This window comes from Podarcis melisellensis (assembly GCF_964234715.1).
Source record: "Podarcis melisellensis genome assembly, chromosome: 5".
Classification (NCBI taxonomy): Eukaryota; Metazoa; Chordata; class Lepidosauria; order Squamata; family Lacertidae; genus Podarcis; species Podarcis melisellensis.
Window position 1 is genome coordinate 33,696,936 of NC_138537.1, and position 20,970 is coordinate 33,717,905.

The 20,970-nt window shown below is 47.8% G+C and overlaps 1 protein-coding gene across 1 annotated transcript; it reads left to right on the plus strand.

Moving 5' to 3' along the window:
- Positions 1–1,100: 1,100 nt before the first annotated feature.
- FOXL2 (forkhead box L2) lies at positions 1,101–3,137 on the plus strand. Its single transcript, XM_081913405.1, has one exon. It carries the CDS (start codon positions 1,345–1,347, stop codon positions 2,563–2,565), a length of 1,221 nt encoding a protein of 406 aa, XP_081769531.1. The 5' UTR covers positions 1,101–1,344; the 3' UTR covers positions 2,566–3,137.
- Positions 3,138–20,970: the final 17,833 nt, after the last annotated feature.

Here is a 20,970-nt window from a genome sequence, read left to right on the forward strand (position 1 = left end):
TCGCCGATTTATTTATTTGTCTCGCTGCCTCCCCCCCCCCCTCAGACCTGGAGGATGTCTCTGAAATCTAGAAACAAACAAGTGATACCTGAATGACATGTTTTTGAAAAACATCTTGTCCGGAGCCGGCAGCGAAGCGAGCTGTTAGAGGGCTTGTTTGCTTTTGTGCACGCCTAAGGTGAACTAAAAGGTTGCAAGGACAGAGCCCCAATATGCGTGGGATATTTATATTTTGATGTGTCAAGTGGGAAGGGCGCCCGACTCGATTCTAAGTAGAAATCACGCGGCTCGTTCTGTCTCTAGATGGACAAGATAGATAGGCAGAAAGAGAGGGAGAGGATTTTGACACCCCTTCTATGTATTAGCTTCCTTAAAATATATGAGCAGGGCGTGCAACTTTGTACTCTCAAACAAGGTGACAATAACAGCAACACTTCTTTGGAAAACAGGCGTTGCAGCAAGACGTTGTCACCTTTCCAAGCCGAGATCCTTCAGAACTGCCTCGCGTTCCCAGCCTAAGTTTTCCAGAGCAACCTCGCAGGACATCCCTGAGATGGTGGCTTCCGTCAGCGGCCCCCAGCCAGCCATCCATCCCGGCTCACTGAGGAGCCCCTACCTCCCCAGTCGACAGATCGCCCTTGCAAATTTGCAATCTCTTTGCAGCGTGGAAAGAAGAGAAATGTTTTCCCCAAAACCAACCCCCCCTTCTCCTCACTTGTTTTGCTCCTAAGCTGCCTCGTGCAGGAGTCGCAGAGACGCAGCTTCTTTCTTTTTCTCCTGCCGTGGATTCCTGCCCTCGCCTCTTCCCACCCCCCGCCCTTCCCTCTGCTCTGGGACCCCCAGGGGGCTCCAGCCTCCGGATTCCTCGCTGGGGTGGACTTGCGCGGTTTGACTTCGCCATGAACTCGCCCGTGCCCAGCTGGCTCCCAGGCTTGTGGGACGGGCGGGGGAGGGGGTGGCACACAGAGAGAGAGAGACGGGGGGGGGGTGCGATGGGAGAAAAGGGATCCTGACGAAAGCGGAACTCGCCGGAGCCCATACAAATCAGAGGAGAGCTCGTCCAGAAGTTGAGTGGATATCTGAGCCCGCTGATCAGAGGCTGCCTCTTGCAAGGGAGACAGAAGCGAAGAGGAGGAGGAGGAGGAGAAGTGGGTGGGGGACAGAGAGAACCAAAAAGCCCACCAGACTCAGGCAGGACTTAAAGCAGGCAGGCGGGACAGGCGCTCCCAGCAGATCGCCCTGAGAGATCGAGGGGAGCCTCCCTCGGGATCCGCAAGAGACCCCCTGAAGAAGAAGAAGGCGCCTCCGAGGGGCGCAGCCATCGCAGCAGCCGCAGGTGGTGCCATGATGGCCACCGGCTACCCAGACCCCGCGGGGCCCGAGGACGCCGTGTCTCTCCTGCAGCAGCAGCACCAGGCCATCAAGGAGCCCTGCCTGGGCGGCGAGTCGGCGGCTGCCAAGAGCGAGCTGAGCCCGGCTGCCCCGGCCAAGGCTTCCCCGGCGGGCTCGGCGTCCGCCTCGGCTGCGTCGGCGCCTGCGGAGAAGGGCGACCCGTCTCAGAAGCCCCCTTACTCGTACGTGGCGCTGATCGCCATGGCCATCCGCGAGAGCGCCGAGAAGCGCCTGACGCTGTCGGGCATCTACCAGTACATCATCGGCAAGTTCCCCTTCTACGAGAAGAACAAGAAGGGCTGGCAGAACAGCATCCGCCACAACCTGAGCCTCAACGAGTGCTTCATCAAGGTGCCGCGAGAGGGCGGCGGGGAGCGCAAAGGCAACTACTGGACGCTCGACCCGGCCTGCGAGGACATGTTCGAGAAGGGCAACTACCGCCGCCGCCGCCGCATGAAGAGGCCGTTCCGCCCGCCCGCCGGCCACTTCCAGCCGGGCAAGAGCCTCTTCGGCGCCGCGGCCGAGGCGGCCGGCTACGGTTACCTCACGGCGCCGCCCGCCAAGTACCTGCAGGCGCCTTTCCTCAACGCGGCCGCCTCCTGGTCCCTGGCGCAGCCCGCGCCGCCGCCGCCTCAGGCGCCTCAGGCGGGAGCCTACGCCGCCTGCACCATGTCGGAGGGAGCGGGCGGCTCGGGCGGGAGCGGAGGCGGCGGCTCGGTGGCGGGAGGCGGCGGTCCCCTCAGCCCCGTCGGCGGCGTCAAGGGAGTAGGCCTGGCGGCCGGGCCTGGAGGCGCCGCCGCCGCCGCCTCAGCCTACGGGCCTTACTCCCGCCTGCCGGCCATGGTGAACTCGTACAACGGCATGGCGGGCCACCACCACCACCCGCACCACGCGCACCACCCGCACCACCACCACCAGCACCACCACCACCAGCACCACCACCACGCGGCCGCGGCGGCCCAGCAGCTCGGAGCGGCGGCCGTGGCGGCGGCGGCGGCGGCGGCGGCGGCCGCCACGGCAGGGAGCGGCTCCCCGCAGGGCTCGCCCAACGGGCCGGCGGGCTTGCAGTTCGCGTGCGCCGGGCGCCAGCCGCCCGAGCTGGCCATGATGCACTGCTCCTACTGGGACCACGAGAGCAAGCACAGCGCCTTGCACTCCCGGATAGACATCTGAGCGAGGGCTGGAAGAGAGGCGGCAGGCAGGAGGAGAAGAAGCAGCAGCGCCCTCGTCCCCCACATCCCCTTCTTCATCATCATCATCATCATCATGTTGGATTTCTCTCCCTCTCCCTCTTGTAATTCCCCCTTTCCCCCCCCCCACCCGCTGCTGAAATGGGACAGTGACTCTGAGTGCCAAAACGAGAACCACGCGCGCGCAACCCCCCTTCGCCCAAGTCCTGTGTGCCTGAAATCATACAGATCCTCTCCGTGAAGGCAGCGTAAGTTCACAGGACTTCCACGCTCATCCTCATTGCTGCAGGAGCTCCGTGGGTCCTTTGGTTGTGCGTTTCTTTTTTCCCTGGGTTCTAGGGTTGGCGCGCGCACATAAAGGTGGCCGAACAGTATTTGCCTTTTGTTTCTCTTTTCCTATTTGCATTTCCTTGAAATTCATATCCCCATCATAAGCACTGTTTGGTTAGAAGTGTTGTTGGTTAGAAGTGTTGCTCACTGGTACGTAAATCTCTTTATGGTCGAGGTATTGGTCTCATTGTTTTCGCGGGGAGTTTAAAGAGAGGGAAGGTGGGGGGTTTTTATTTTTGGTGGGGGGAGAGAAAAATAGAAGAGGGGAAAGCGCTTAGTGGGTTAGGGACAGAATTCTAAACTAGAAGAGGTCTGTTTAGTTAGGGAGGGAACGTGCCGAAGCAATAAGCTGCTCTGCCGCCGGGTTGAACAAAAGCACTGAAAAATAATTCCGTTTTTTTGCAGAATTCCTGGCGCTAGCCAGAAAAAGTCAGCTGGGTTTATTGCGAAGTACATCCTATTAAAGTTAAGATGGGGCTTCAGCCGTCCAGCAAATGAGGAAGGAAGAGAAAACCCCGTTGAAATAAATTAATTTAACAATATGTCCCAGCGTTTACATCCCTTTAACTGCGGCAGGGTTTAAGCACGAATAATTTTGCAATCCACAGTCATCTGATTAATGATAATCAGATAGGATTGCATTTGATGGCATCTGCCAACCATAAATGGAATAATTTTACTAGAATATTTTTCCAGGTGAGGTGGCTATTTTAAGCATAGCACTGCGAATGAAAATTCCTTTGAAAGGATGAAGAAAAACCCAAATCACGCACACTGCATACTTGGAATTTAATTTAATTCCAAGTGTTTTTTTAGAGGTGCCAAAGACTCAGCAGTTGTTCCTTGTCAGTTTAATTCACACCTCGGATACACTTGGTCGGGGAGTTCGGCCCAAAACAGTTTCAACAATATTTAGCTCCAAAATATATTTGGGGATGAGCGAGGAAAACCGGTTCAATTCCTAGGGAATGAATTTAGGATCGGGGTCCAAACGTTCAAACTAAAGCTGAGGAAAAACTCCTTTGAAAAACTGCCTTGGGGGTGATCCCTGTATTTTGAAATTCTGCTGATGCGGAATTAAACAAGTGTAAGGCACTAACTCTTTGCCAGTCTGATCTCTGAACCGATTATTTTTATTTTAATTTCCTAAGGGGAATATTGCACTTCTTCAAAGATTTATGTTTCTATCCAAAGTAGTACTTATTTGGAGACTGTATTTGAGCAAGAACAGCCTTTTATACAGTATCTAGTAGCCATGTTGATTTGATTGTTGAAACGCGGAGGAGATTTGAGAAGAGTTGTGGGAACAATAGGTGTATATGTATATGTATTTTTTTTTTATAGAAAGCGTTCTTTCAAGATAGAGTAATTTTATACAAGACTATAATTATTCGGACAAAACAAGACTGTTTCCCGAAATTATTGTTAATAGTAATAATAATGGAGACTATTTTTCCAAATGCAATTGTTATATTTTTATTTTTATTTTTCAATGGATGTTAAGAGTGATTTTTAAATATTTTTGACCCAGACGAATCTCCGTTAGATTCTTATCATCTTCTTTTTCGAACAGAGTTGCAATCCTAAACCCTGGGAGAGCTAATGTAGAAAAAAAATGTGTTTTTAATTGGGGGAGGGGGCAGGTATTAATGATTTCCTCAGTGTCTGTGTAAACAAATAAATATTTGGTATTCTGCCACCCCGGGACCAACTTTTCTAGAATAACCTAGCACTTTTATTGTATATCGTAGCATTGTATAGTCTCCAATAAAATGTGGTTTTGTTCTCTTTTACTAGAGTTTGATTTTCCGTTTGTCAAATATTTAATAATTTAATTGGCTTATCCTCTTTCTGACACACCTTAAAAAGTGACGTTTTGGTAATTAACGTGTGGATTTTGGTGGAACGGCTGCTAACAGCATTTGGAAGGTTTTTATGGTCGTGTGTAGAATTGTCAGGCCCTCAGTCGCTGGTTAGATTATTCCTTCTCCCCGCAACGCTACCCCACCCACTACAATCGTTAAAAAACGACATGATCCAGGGAAAGAAAGACTTTAAAATACAGTCCTCTAAAAGGCTTCTCCCGCCGCTGCTTGCCCCGGTTTTTGGTCACCTGAAAATACAATGGAAATAATTTACTTTCTGTTGGGCACGCTTCAATTGTGTTAAGGCTTACTTGTTTTGAAAAATAATGATAATAACCACAGCTGGTTATCTTAAGCACCTTTATTTGGAGTATCAGTGATGCTTCCTTCCAGGTAAGTTCTGCGTAAATCACTGGGATTTATTTCCAAGTCAATGCGTTTTAAGGGCTGCGGTACCCAACAGGCCTTCTCGACCACGTTTGGTCAGAAGTAAGTCCCATTGATTACGGCGGAATTTACTGCTAAGCCATTGTTCTTATTATGAGCGCTGACCAGGTGATCTATATCCCAATGAAAGCAACAGGGCGCTCTCCCCAGGACATATGGCTGCAGAAGCACATTACCTGGCGAGGCTGGCTTTAGAAAGAGAGTTTAAGAAGGTAAAGTAAAGGTAAAGTAGAAACAGCGTATTTGGAGCCAGGTCTCATCAAACTTTTATTGTAAACTCTAATCAAGTAGCTTAAGCCCGGCGTTCCTTGTTTGGGGTGATGGTTTGCTTGCACGCTTTTAATGCTCTTTCCATTCTGGCGTCTTTGTGCGTTGAAGAAGATGCCCGTGGCGCTTTAAATACTTTTTTAATGCATAGTGGTATGAGTTTCCTTACACATTTTTGTTCACAAGAGAACAGGGATGCATGCAGAATTGCGGCTTGCCGATATCACGGAAGGCAGAGATGATAGAGATCAGAGGCGGGCGGGAGAAGTCTGCGAGTGCGAAGAAATATCAGATGCTCGCGCTGTTCTTTTTAATTTCGGAGAGCGAGGTCATTTGGGGGGAATGCCTCCTTCTTGACACGAGCACGGTGTTATTCTTAAGCTCGCTTGCAACAGCAGCCTGATCCTTAGCATGGCTACTCTGAAGTCAATTCCAGCGTGGTTCAGTGGGGACTGACTTCCTGGTGATTAGGCTTAAGAATTGCAGCCTTATTTGGAGGCAAATTCTGCGAGGATGACGAGGGCTTACTTCCAAGCAAATGTGCAGAGATGTGAATGCCCCCTTCATAATTATCCTATTTAGGGGCAGACTCTCATTTTCAGTGATCCCTGTTCGATTCTTTTAATTGTCACTCTGTTGCTGCTATGGGAGGGCCCGCCTCTTTCAGACCTTTTGCTTTGTTCGTTTGCCAAGCGGCCTTTTCTTGACCAGGGATCCTAAACGCAGCTACTTGATAGCAAGCCCCATCCATTTCAACTGAGCAGCGGGCAAGGTTTCCAGTTCTCCAGACTTCTCTTTTTTAAAAAAAACTATTCTGTGACGTTTAATGCTGTCCTTATGACAGTTTTATCAGGCTGTAATATATCAGACAGTTTTATCAGGCTGTAATATTTGGGAACTCCCCATCCCCCCGGTTAGCACACCGTCAGGGCTACCTGCAAACTTTTGATCTCAGTCCAGTTTTGCATGTGTAAGATTAGGAAAATAGGCTGACAGGACGGCGAGCAAAACTAATTGGGGAGTGGAGGGGAATTTCACAGCTCAGAAGGCTGCTTGCTGGTTTTTGAAAGGAAGGAACGATTCCGCTGACTGAGGAAGCCCGGAGAATCTGTAGTCCCTCAGTCACTACTAAAAAGGAAAGTCCCCCGTCGGATCCTGAACCCAGTTAAATCCAAAGCCCTCGGATGGAAGGCGGATTCATCCATCCAAGTCCTTCGGAACTGCGTGACTGTGGAATAGTCAATTAAGGCTGCAATCTTAACCCCGTTTACCTGAAAGTTAACCCCATTGAATTCAATAGGACTTATTTCTGATTAGTCATAGTTAAGCCGGCTCTGTAAGGCTCCCCTCGCTGACGGGGAGTGCTAAAGTTGGTCGCCCTATTCTTTCCCCTACACGTGTGTGTGTGTGTGTGTGTGTGTGTGTCGGCCAGAAGAGATGTGGTAAAGATCGAAGTGTGCAGAAAAGCAACAACCTTTAGCTAAGCATTGCACGATGGACCCTGCTCAATACTTGGCACCGGCCAATAATATACATGTGCACAGCGTTTGCATAGGCTAATTTTAAAAGTATATATGCCTTTGAGTAAATTAAGATGAGGGTGTTTGGGGCCGGACCCCCATGGTGTTTTGCAAAATACTCAGCCGTCCTTTAAGAAAAACCTTCTTTTTTTAAGTTTGTAAAAACTGAGAGGAAGGGGCAGGAGAGGAAGGGGCAGGAGAGACCCCGAGCCAAAGACGACTCCTGGTCTACCACCTAACAAGGCTCCCTTGCATTCGGCCGGGATCTTTCCTGCTCACGAGAAGGATGCCCCAGTGGAATCCACGGGGGATGTCACTCGACTTAAAATGGCTTCACTGGCTGATAGGAGAGAGAAAATAATGTTAGGGGAGAGAGCGGCCTTTGCAGAACGGAATGAAAAAGCCCGTTCCCAAGCTTTCACAACATGCAGACATATGCAGGTAGATGCCATCACACAACACTCGGAGGGAGATCGGTACGATCTGTTCCGAGGCAGGAAAGTTGAGCCCTGGGTCGCTGCCGACGCGCTGGACCCGATCCACCTCTTCGGAGCACGTGGAGGCTCCCACTATCTATCGCACTGTAGCGGGTTGGGATAGATGACCCTTTGGGACTCTTCCATGTCCACAATTCTATGATCTGCTGCCAGGCGGCTAGCGCTGCTCTGGGTGCGACGACACCGCGGCTCTTGCAAGGCTGTATTCAGTCCGCCTCGCGGGCTCCCCGCTGCCCTTCCGCCCGGATTGTCCCTGGCCAGCCTGATCCTCTGCGCGCTTCCTCCTGAATTCATTCCGATTTACTTTAACTATTCTAGACATTCCTTTGCTTGTTTCCTGGGAAGGAAGTCTCCCTGAGTTCGAGGGGACTTCACTCCCAGGGTAAGAATGCCTAGGGTTATACGCAGGACAGTTTCTTCAGAGTAATCCCGACCCTTGCCGAGCGTGTTTCCTTGCTTATCTGCTTCTATTTTTATTAAGGAGGATCTGTTCGAGGTTTTAAATGATTTTTATTGTTTTTAAGTAGGAATGTATTGTTCTATGCAGCTCTGCCATCTCTTAGGAGAGCGAGGGCGGAAGAGAAAAATGACAAATAAAATAAGCATGCATGGAATCTGTAAATGGTGATGCCTACATTTTAAAACCTTATTCCCCGGCAAACCCTTCGCTCCCTAAGCTGAACTTGAAGGGTTTGCAATCCCTCTTTCTGCAGGCTTCTTTTGGATTTGGCCGTGGGGGTTGTGTATAAATGGGAGCTTTCGGTGCGGGCCTGGACATTGGAATGAAGGCCGGGTATCCTCAGAGAAGTCTAAGTTACTTTTGGAATTGGCGGGGAGTTTGCGCCTCTGTGCAACCCTTCCTTCTCAGAGCACCGGTTCCAAAACCTGTTCCAAAACAGATTCTAACCTGCGTTGGACCCTGCATGTCTGTAACCTAGGCTACTTGCTTGATAGAAAGCCGTTCTGTACTCAGTGGGGCTAATTTCTAAACGGGCATGGATAGTATTGCGCACTGAGAATATATTTTGGGTGAATTAAGGAGGAGTTCCGTGCTCCACGCCGGAATGTTGCCAAGGAGTTCTGTGGAAGCGGGAATAGCCTTGGGCTCATTTGAATCAGTGACCCGCTTTCGAACTCATCCCTCCAACACACACACAGCTAGGACAGTTATTTAACTGCTTCCGGGTCCCGACGCCTTTGCCTGGGGGGATGAGGGAAGCAGAATTATGGTTAGGGAGACTTGCATAAGGTGCGCCTTTTAGAAACCCAGATCCTGAGCACCTTTCTTTTGTCCGATTTGTCCGCCATTCTTTTAAGCAGAGTGAGTTGACTGCTTCAAAGTAGCTCCTTGCGAGTACAATGAAAGGGCAGGAAATAGATGATGGTGATGATGATGATGATGATGATGATGATACATTAACTATTATTGTTGCGTTTTTGGAAAATTGCCAGATAAGGTGAGAGGCTCTGGTGGGAGGAGAACCTTCCGCCTCGAGTACCAAAAATCAACTATCCTTAGGGACAACTACGCACCTTGACTACAGACGGTGGCCGGGCAGTTTTGGGGTCGTCTCTGTATAAAGGAAGGCAAATTCACAGGGAATTACTCTCCCTTGCACCTCAAATTAGGCATGAAATCCCAAGCAGGCTTATTAAGAAGCAAGTCTTACGGAAAACCGTAAACATAGTTAGAAGGTCGGGATGAAAATCGAGCCGAGGCAATCCCTCCGAGGAGCGGAGGTCGGGAATAGCTTGTACTCACTTGCAAATGAAACTGACTTCAGCAAGCCGCGGTTTGTGCGTTTACAAATTACCCCCTCTCCGTATAAACTCCTCCGCCGACTTGTATCCAAACGTCCTGACTTTCCCTCTAAGTGTGCGCGGGAGCGGGGGGGGGGGGGGTACGACGACTCTGGGGCTAGGTGTGCGGAGCTAAGTGCTCGAGCTGAGGGCTTGATCCCGCAGCCCTTAAAACCAAGCGAAAATATAACACCGGCCAGCTTGTGCCAGTTCAGTTCAACTGGTTACGTTCTCAAAGCATCTCTATAGATTCCGTGTGGATTTCCTCCTGGCTTGGTATAGAAGGAGAAAACCTCAAGCAAAAAGCAAACAAAAAATTAAAACTGACGGGTTATGATTTATCGCATAGGGAGGACTAATCACATTCATAAATGTCTTCGGAAAGTCAATACATGCCTTTTTAATGTCAGGGGGAATCGAGTGTAGGAGACACCGGGAGACTTTATTTGCGCTGTATGGGAATAGAAACTCTTGCGTTTCGGCTCTGGGGCTGACTTACTTTATTTTATGTTTTTCTCCACTCTGCTGACTGTTCTTCGGTTCGCTCACAACCTCTTCCCAACTTCTAGGTCCTAGGACTTCTCTGGAGCTTTTTGGAGGAGCGGGGAGTGGAGGGAGGGCTGGAGTGGCTGCCGCGATAATGCCTGCTTCCAGAACTTAATTTTAAAAACCTTGACCCTTTAGGCAGTATTCCAGCACAGTTCAGCGTATTTTGAATGCGGGGGTGGGCGTGGGGGAGAGAATTAAGTCAATCGGACTTTTGTAAAAAAATAAAATAAATGCTGCACTTTGGCAAGATTGTGCACATTAATTTTCTGAAATGTATTTATTTCACTTTCGCTCTCCCCCTGTGTGTATGTGCAAACATTTAGAAATGAAGGCTGCAATCCTGTTCGGGTGTTTTCCTGGTAGAAAGCCCCAGCCAATTCACTGGGAAATGCTTCTGAGTAGACGTAGATAGGCGTGTGCTATAAGTCTGCAATTTATAGCGCATTTACCTCGCAGCAAGCGCCATTGGACCCCACGGGAGTTGTTTCCGAAGGAATTCCCGCTGGTCGAAGCAGCGTAGCTCTGGCTACCAGCTGCTGAGGGTCTCAGGTGGGCTTCCTGTGAGCATCTGGTTGGCAACGTTAAGAACAGGATGCTGGACCAGATGGGCCTTTGGGGGTAAAGGCACTTAGGACAGGAGGCATATGCCTTTATTAAAATGCTCGAGTCCCCCGTTCTCAAATACTATGTTCATTGGAAACAGCTATCACTTGTAAGAAACAGATGTAGCCGTGATAGTACATAAGATTCAAACCTTCCAAAATCCTCAGTTGGGCAATAGCTTTATTGAGACCAGGCAAAATGTCACAAAAGTGTGGCGAGCTACAGGCATCTCCAGAGTTCTTCCGCAGGGAAGACGTCAACACAACGCAAGGAGTGAGGAAGAGGAAGGGAGGTAACAATAAAGTACATAATGATTAGGCTGATGTTGTGTAAGCTGCGTTCCAAGCTGTATCGATTCATAAGGGTGAAAGGTAATTTCTAAATTAGCTGGGTTCTTCGTGAACCCTGGTGAGAGAGAAAGTTTTTATTTTACTTTTTACCCGAACTGTTCTAAGTGTGCTACAATATCTGTGGGGAAGATCAGCCAACATGAAATAACAGCCCGATCCTTCCTATATTTACTCGCAAGTAACTTCCACTGTGTTCGTTGGGACTTACTCTCCTGTAACTGTAATTACATCTGGCCAGGGGTACCTCTGATATCAGCTAGTAATGTAAGTGTGCGCTTGACTCCGAAATCCTATGCACACTGGATAGGAAAATAAGCCCAGTTTAAAGCATTTGAGACGGCTATTTTCCTATAAACTGCATAGGATTGGACTGCGAACCCACGGAAATGAATGTTATTTAAAAAATGTTTTAACTCTGGCTGGATAGGTACCTTAAATCTAAATACCGAGGTCACAGCCAAAGATTAGAGTTAGATTTGCTTAAACCTACTGATTTCAAGTATATGGTATGCGATTGAGACCCAAGTCCAAAACACATAGGGTTGTATTCTACTTAGTTTTACGCAGAGTACACCCATTGAAAGGAACAGGCCTAAATTAGCCATGATTATTAATTTAAATGGGTGTACTCGGAGTAACAGTTGAATGCAATCCGTGGAGCAGAAATTATATTGCTAAGTACGCCCATCTTCTTTTTGCAAAATCCCATATACTGTATAGAGAAGGCGCATTTAAATTTCATCCAGTTCAGTGTGGGGTGCATGACTGTACCGGATTGTGGATCAGATGCTTCGCAGCCGGGTCTAACACCGATCAGAATGTGTATGTGGAACAGCAGTCCGCGAAAGTTTATGCCATAATAAACTGGTGAGTCTTGAAGGTACCACAAGACTTTCTGTTGTTGTTTTCTGCAAGAGACTTAACAGGGTTACCCGGAACTCTAGAAATGTCTTGTTCTAGCACACCTCTCTATATTTTTTAAGGAAACCAAAGATTAAAAACAACAACCTGGGATTAGAGCCAGATTTAGTTACGCTTAGACCCAGTGTGATCAATGGAATTTGAGATAGACTAATTTAAGTCCTATTGATTTCAACGGATCTCGTCTATACATTTTAAGGTCTGGATCTAACTCCTAGTCAGTCTTTGAACATCCTGAGTCCAAAGGAAAAGCCTTTCTAAGAGTCAGGATGGAAACACAACCTAAAAGTAAACAATTTTAAATTGACTTGTGTAGGTTCCTCTGCTTTTCCTTTCAGTGCGCTATTTGCATTAACCGGGCATTGATTGCAGCCATATGGTACCAGCCTCAGTGCTCAGTGAAGGAGTATGGCAAAAATAGCCTTTTTCATAGATATTGGGTTAAAACATGCTAACAACCTAGGGTGTAGTCAACTACGTTTTACGCAGAGTACACCGACTGAATGTGACTAAATACCCCCATTAAATTCATTGGGCCTACCCAGATTAAAATTTAGTTGAATACCACCCCATGCGATTACTCCTGTCCAGGCTCCAGCGCTAACGCCTAGGCAGGGACAGAGACCTGCGGTGGAATCCTAAGCACGTTCCATTGATTCATTGCTGGGTCTTACTCTCTAGTAGGGACCAGGGAATCTGTGGCTCTATAGATGTTGTTGGACTCCAACTCCCATCAGCCTAGCCTGCGTGGCCAACTATTAGGGATAATGGGAGTTGTAGCACATCGGAATTTTGGGGCGCGCGCGCACAGATTCTGCAACCCAGGAAGTGCATTTAGGATTGCATTCATCTGGTCTTGTAGCACATGTTCTTGCGGTTCTTCTGAGTTTTACTTTTCAGAATTGAATCTTGTGCGTAGGGAGGGGGGGTTGTTGTTTTTAAGAAGTTATAGCACCAGTTCCCCCTGTTGTCCGGAAGGGCCTGATGAAGGGCTCACTGAACCCAGCGGAAACTGGCTGGCATTAATTAACCTGGGATCAGCCCTCCCCGAAAGCGGAGATTACGCTCGCCTCAAGATCCACAGGCTTTCCTATTTTTCCCTGCACTGTGTAACTTTAATGTGCGCAACATCCTATTGAAGTCAGTGGAACTAATTTCCAAGTTGTTGTTGTTGAATTGCTATTTATTTAGAAGGCCATTTGCATAGGCTCCACTACCTAACTCGGTTCTTTACTTCTAACATCAGACGTTTTGGTCCCTCATAACTGAAATACTTCTTTACATCCAGTGATACCAAAACGCATTAATTTCAACGGAATTAAAATCATCAGCAATGTGGTTCCAGAGCCACAAGTTCAGTAAAATTTAGCCAGTGATGCTGTGCCCCCTTTCCTGGGAGAAAGCTCCACTGAAGTCAGTGAGGCTTTCATCTGAGCAGACCTGTATGGGATTACACTGTTAACCTCTGCTGAAGTTAATGATGTTTAAGCTTTTTTACTCGGAGGTAAGAAATACGTCGTCCTGCAAGGAGGTTTGAAAAGGAAGACATATAATTTGGGGTTGACTCGATTTAAAGCGCGCTCATTCTGTTTCACTGGGCTATGAATTCCAGCTGTCAGCTCAGCTAACAACAGGGACACCCCACTCGTCACAACATTTGGAACTAAATCCCATCGAATTCGACCCCTGCATTTGAAATAGTGCTTGATCCCGTAGACGTGTTTTCTTCGTGATAGCGGTATGTATGATCCGAACCCCAGGTATTTCGGGTTCCTGGCGTTGTGTGAATGGGAGTACACAGGACAGGAGCGCTCCTTATCGATCAAAGGGAAACGTTCCTCCTCCTCCAGCGAGATGAAAGATGGTAGAAAAAGAAGCAGACCAATTGTTTCCTCTCTGTATTGATGTGCGAAGGGCATTGCTGCTCTGAATCAGATGCTTTCAATCCTGATCATTGTTTATTATTCCACGGGAGCTTTCCGGTGGCTTCCTTGCCTCCCGCCCCCACGACTCAGGTCACTTCGTGACTTTAGTGTGTACACAAATACTCCTCCATGGAACTGAGCGGAGATTTCTGAGCCGCTTGCAAGACACCCGCCTACCTTAAGAAGTCCCCAGTATTTTTAAAAAACAAAACTGGAAGGCTGCAGAGGGCTAAAACTGGGCCTTGTTAGTAGGCCACCTCATCAGAGCGATTGCTATACCTCTTGAGTTATACTTGTATCTTTACTTCCCAATGGGACAAAGGATTGCAGGAGTGGGGGTGCTTAGACACGCGCATCTTTCCCTCCGTATGATTTCGAATCAGCTCTTGCCTATCAAACACAATTACCGGTAAATAATACCGCATACAGTATAAAATTACCCAGTAGTTGTATTAGGACACAAGAGCTGCTTGGACGCCATATGGAGAGAGAAGCGTGTGCAATATTTCACCCACACGCGCACACCTGTAAAGACTACAATCCTATGCCTCCTTAAACACTGTGGACGTACTTCCAAGTAAAGAGACATAAAGACACATTGTAGCCAATGTTAGTTATTGGTTAGACCAACATTGAGCAAATCGATTGAAAGGAACCCATTTGAAGAGCCAGGGTAGTGTGGTGATTAGAGTCGCACTAAGACCAGGGTGCATATCCCCATGATGAAGCTCTCTGGGGGACCTTGGGCCAGTCACCCACACTCAGTGTAACCTACCTCATAGGGTTGTTGTGAGGATAGTGTAAGACGGGGAGGGGGAGAACTAAGTACGCCACCTTGAGCTCCTTGGAGAGAAAAAGGGTGGGTTATAAATGCAAGGAAATATACAATAAATAACAAAGATTGAAATCAACGGGCATGGCTCACTGAGGTCCATTAATTCCAGTATGTCTACCCTGAGTAAGGTAAAGGTAAAGGGACCCCTGACCGTTAGGTCTAGTCGCGGAGGACTATGGGGTAGCGTGCTCATCTCGCTCTATAGGCCGAGGAGAGCCCGCCTTTGTCCGTAGACAGTTTTTCCGAGTTATGTGGCCAGCATGACTAAGCCTTCTGACGAACCATAGCAGCGCAGGGAAAGGCCGACTGCCTTCCCGCCAGAGCGGTACCTATTTATCTACTTGCACTTTGACGTGCGTTCAAACTGCTAGGTGGGCAGGAGTAAGACTTGGCTAAATACAACCCATACATGCACAAAGGGGCACACAAACATGTGAATCACGCACCCAGCCGACCCTCAAGCAAAACAACAACCCCGCGGAGTTGAAGGAATTGCGCAAGGACCGCAGCGCAGAGTTCAAATCCCGCTGTGCCAGCAGGCTGGATGCTCCGCCAACTGTGCTGCGCTTTCCAAGCAGAAAAAAGACTTCAGGAGATGATACCAGGCAGTGCCTCTTCTGCTTTGCCGCAGATCGCTAGGAGGGGTGTGTGGCGGAGAGAGGAGCGGCCTGCCCAGATGATGTCCTCTTGGTGGCATCTCTGTCGTCTGGCAGCCTTGCGTGATAACTGTGGGACAGATTACGGCGGGGTAGAATCAAACGGCTGATCTGTTCCTGAGCATTGCTTCAATGCTGTGAACCGTAATGTCCTTTTTATATTCAAATTCCCTCCATCTGCTTGATTGATTCCTCTCTTCTGCAGTGGAGCCAGAACTGGAGAAATGCAAGGAAGGCCCCGTCTGCATTATTCATTCCGGGGCATTTTTATTATTAAAACAGGGCAGGCGCATCAGGGGGAAAAAGGGGAGCGGCTGGCTGGCTTGATATTTCTCCAAAATGTTCCAAGGAGGCTTCAGCTGGTCCCAATCAGGTCCCCGCTAGATCCTCGAAAATCTTGCATGATTGTTCCTTTTGAAATATGTCAATGCGATTACCCATGTGAAAACAACCATGGGACGCGCATTTCAAGGAGGACAACAAGGGAACAAGCACGGGGGCATTTCTGGGATGCCCTGATCGAGTGGCTGCAAAACGGAACCGTTTGCTTGGGGAAAATAAACGCCACTGAAAATATCAGTGGGATAGCTGAGCAAGCGTGGAAAAAACCCCACCCCACCCCAACACACACACACACACACACACACACACACACACTATAGTGAAGGCTGAAAGTCCCATTGAATTCAACCGGACTTACTTCCGTGTAAACCTACACAAGGAAAGGGGGTACAAATAAAAAGCTGACATTTCGGTCACTTCAGATCTACCGCAAAACATTAAATTTGTGAGCTACCAAAGTCTTTATAGGCTTGGGGAAAAACGAACGGAACGCAACAGCCTCCTCTTCCTGTCTTTGAAGTTTTGTAGTGCTCTGTGCCAGGTTTGGTGTCTTTAATATTACTATTAAGACCTCACAGGGTTGTTGTGCGGATTAATGCAGAGGAGGAGAACCATGCAAACCACCTAGAGCTCCTTGGAAGAAAAAGCAGCATATAAATGTAATAAATTTATTATTAATTATGATATGATTATTATTAGGGAAGTGCTCAGAACCATCTGCTAGATCTGCCAGGTTTGTCAGTTTGGAGAGCGAGCCAAGGGATCGAACCTGCGCCCTCCTCCCTTCGAAGGAATTGATTTCTCTCGGCGTTTATACCTATTTCAAAGTGTCCTCGTTTAGGAAGACATGATGTACGCAACACAACACCGCTCACTTGCTGATTCTCAGTAGCTCATATTCAGGGGCGTCTTGGCTCCGATATTTCCCCCTGGGTGTCTTCGCTGGTGATCACTTATTTCCGTATCAGTGGTTCAGTGAGAAAATTTGGACGTCATGCTCTTGTTTAGGGCGTCTTCGGATAGTCTCCTCCGTTCCTACAAAACACGGTCATTCAGTCCTGCTGCGATTGAGGGTCCTCCTGCTCATTCTGCCGAGTTAAACCTCATTCAACCTCTGCCTGAAAGCCCTAACCAGATCGCCCCATTGCTTAGGTAGGGGATGGGTAGCTGGGTGGGGGCAGTTACTTGACTTTTTATTTATTGGATTGATATCCCATTTTTCCTCCAAGGAGTTCATAGTGGTGTGCGTGGTTCTTTTCCTCCCCATTTTATCCTCCCAACATCCCTGCGAGGTAGGCTGGGCTGAGAGTGACTGGTCCAAGGTCCGTCAGTCAACTTCGTCTCCCAAGTCCTAGCCCAACACGCTGACTTTGCCAGGAAAGTTGGATGTGCTCGATCAGTTCTTGTATGGACCGAGTTTCTAAAATGAGAGAGAGATTATAATCACAATTTTAAACAATGTGATATGTAGAGCTGAGGGGTTGGAACTGAATTAAAAACCGAGGAAGTCGAAGGGGAAGCCAAGCCTCGTCCTTGCGGGCTGTTTCTGCACGATCAGGATAGAGTGTCAGCCTCAGCCTCGATTTCCCTGGGACTTCTGTGCGGTTTGGAAAGCAAAACACGCTCGGCCCAGCTCCATGCAGGTCCCTTCGGTGGCCCGTCCTGGAGGTGCCAGCGGAGCGCAAGGGCCCATCTGCAGCGGATTAAGATAAACCACGACCGATGATGCTGAGGCTCTGGAAGGGGCTGCGCGCGTTTGGCTTCCGTACTTTTACTTTGTTTGAAAAGTCACCCGGCTAATAATTCCCACCTTTCGGAAAGGGTTTCATTTTGCGCTTCTATCACACACGCTTAAGTCGCCGATGCCTTCCCACCCTCTTTCTTCCAATAGTATGGGGAAACTGCTGAGGTCCTTTACAGCGCAGAGCGATCCTATGCGCATCTACGCAGAAGTCGAATCCTAACTGCGTGTTCCCTGGGAGGTAAGTCCCATGAGTTCGGTTGACATGCCTAGTGCTATCAGCAGTCAAACGCTACTCAGTTCAGAGTCAAACCGGATTCGATTCTTAATTGCTGCAGGCTGCGTTCACACCAGCAGCTGCAGCTGCGCATTTCCAATCGCCATGAGACTGCGGACTCGCACACCTGCTGCTCGATCCGAGGCACGTTTACTCGGGAGGAAGCACTTCTAAATTCAGTGGTACCTACTCCTAAGTAAGTGGATCTAGGATTGCAGCTTTGAGTCTTGCTTTTGGGGGAGTGAGTTCCGTTGATCTCAACAGGAGCACTTCTTCCTCCCGAGAAAACATGCATAGGATCGGGTCGTTAACCACTATCCCCCACTGCTCGCATCAGGGACTGGGTTGCCAACACTCTCCTTCTGGTACCGGTGCAGCATGAAAACTTCAGCAGTTAAATATCTGTTTATCACGGGTTCTTAAAGGTAAATAGCGATTCTAGTGGAGGTTTTTTTAAAAAAAAATCGGGCGATCTTATTCGGAAGGCTTTTTGCTCCATATATATATGCAATAGGATATTTCCATTATTTTATAAACAGAGGCCGCAGCTGAATGTAAACAATTTCTTTCAGCGTATTAAAAAGAAAACCTCATGATGTTGCTGTTTGTTTGAACAGCACCCTTTCTTATTCACGGTAGCCCTTTAACATGTAAATAGTAGTACTTCCCCCTCGCTGTGTCCCTCAGCTCTTGGCAACAGCACAGAATAACACAGGCGAGGGGATTTTTGGACAGCTGACCATTTAAAGGATGCGTGTATGGAGATTTGGATGGTAGCCGATTTTCTATCCTCAAAGACTATCTCATTGATTTGTGTGCAACTCCCAAGTAACTCTGTTTAGGATTGAGGTGACAGGCTTTTCTCCAAAGGACTCATTGAAGCCTCTTTCCCACTGCCTGCTTTTCTTTTCATGTGAGAATGTTGGGGATGGTGGTTAGGAAGCAGAAAAGTGGCATTTTGGTCTAAAAAAATGCAAATGAAAAATGCACAGGGCAGTGGTGTAGCGTGGGGGTGCAGGGGGGGCCGGCCGCACCGGCCGCAACATCTGGGGGTTAGGGTTAGGAGGCGCAAATCCACGGGTTAGGGGGCGCAAATTACTTGCCTTGCCCCGGGTGCTGACAACCCACGCTACACCACTGGCACAGGGCATGTATGTTACATGACAGGGCTGGCAGAATACATTTTGCCACCAGAGGCAAACCCAAAAAAGTTGCCCCCTGTCCTTGCCAGGGAAGAAGGGGTGAGTGAAGATCTGCATCAGGAACAAGGGGGGGGGGGAGAAAGACCAACATCAGGATTTGCTGCCCCAGTGGACTTTGCTGCCTGAAGCAGTCGCCTCACCTGGCCTTCTGGGTGGACCAGCCTTCATTACAGGTACAAAAAGCTCTTGTTAGTGTCCTGCGTGGAAAAAGTAAGGAGCAATGGGGCAAACAGGCAATTCTGAAAAGTATCGACAGGTTGGTAACTTCATGTTTTTAAGATGAGATCTGGAATAACTATTATTACATGTCTTAGCGAGTCACTGAAATCTCAATCAATAAACTTTGGATTTAGGCTCATGGATTTGTGGATTGCAGACTGCTGAAGAACAAGGCTTTTCCTAGACCTGATCTTCAAAACTACAATCTTCCAATTACAACTCTTGTAGACTGTGATCTTAAACCCACAATCCAGTTCCTTCAATAAACATATTTAGAGCCAGGGTTTCCATTGACTTTAGCCATTGGAATGAAGAGTCTTTCACTGACTTCTTCTGCAGCAATTCAATTGATACCCATGAGATTATTTCACATAAGTGATTTGGGTATCATGGCCTTAATTAAGCTTCTCTCCCATAAATATTACAATGTGCTCTTAAACTTGTGTTTAAGATTTAAAAACACAACGGAGGGAGAAATCATGGATATATCAATACTGAAAATGCATATTGGAATTGTGGAGACTATATGTCCATTGGTTCAATGAAAATAAGTTTCAGTGGCCAAAATAATGTTTTCCCTCTATGATTTCTGCTATGACTGCTTGTTGAGCTTAGGTATGGAATGGGGAAAGTTTGGCCCTCTCAGTGTCATTGCCTCAGCTCACATCACCCACCGCTGGCATGGCCAGTGGGCAGAGATGATGGGAACTGTAGTCCAATAACATATGTAGGACCACAGGTTAGTCACTTGTGTAATGGGAAGAACCACAACCTAGCAATTCCCATGTTTTATCCTCTTTTCCTCCTACCCACCCCAATCTGAACCATATCAGTTTGTGGAGTTCTAAGTACAGTTCCTTGAAAATTTGTTTTGTTAAAACTGGGATCTCAGTGGGCAAACCCCAGGACTCCAGTATAACTAGATTCAGATTATTAAACTCAATCAGATATTGCTGGTGTATTGTTCTTTACCTTCTTTATTACAGACAGGAATGTTTGCTGGTTCCCTATACATCTGCTCCAGATTGGGCCTCTGTATGTGCAACTCTTGAATTTTCAACCATCCTAATCTATATGCCTGGACAAGCCTCTTCCGCCTCCAGCCCAAGCTGGCTGTCACTGCATTGAGCCTGGCTGGAAATCATGTTTCTAGTGAGATGTTTTCCTCTGCAAAAATTTGTAGAGAGCTGACAGAAGCTTGTTTTGTAAGGATGGGGAGGGGCTGTGAGTGACAGTAACCACACCCATGTGAGATATTTTGTAAACAGCTGGGTTGATGGGGAGGGCTTCTTGTTTGTCAAGTTCATTGTGTCGGATTGGAGCTGTTACCTATAGCCCCAGGGCAACTAATTTCACTGACAGGAATGAGGTGTCTGGAAATATTAGAAAGCTTCCTTATTGTATCATTTCAGTCAGATGCCTTGTCCATGTAGCCTAGCACTCTGATTCTCACCAACTCTTAAAGCAGGGATGAGGAACCTCAGAACTGGAGGCCAAATGTAGCCCTCTCTATCTGGCCCTTGGGACTCTGCATTGACCATGCCATCTCCCCAGGCCATCCCTTCATCTGCCCTGCTCTGTGCTCTCCTTGGGTGCATTTGCCTGACTGGACCTTCTTTTGAACCATGTAGAAAGTTCTGATTGGTGTGTTGCTGGAATGTAGGCTGCTGGACAAAAGTAAGAATCACATCCGTTGTTTCACCCACAGTTGCCATGCATGAGGCCCCTGGAAGGTTCCTCTTGAGGAAAGGTGGCCCTTAGTCCGAAAGAAAGGTCTTTTACACCAATTTTTAGGCATATAATCAAACAATAAAAGTATCTAAAACAGTTAAATGGCCAGTTCCATCCCAATGATGATGACATCCCACCTTTATCCATCATTTAATATATTTGATTGAAGTTCAGGCTCTCATGGAATAAAAAAAGTAGAAAAATAGTACCAATCCTTAGCTGGATCCTACAACTATTAAGACTGCAATCTGCTGAACTCAATGAGGCTTACTTCTGAGAATTTAAGTATAGGATTGCACAATGAGACTTCT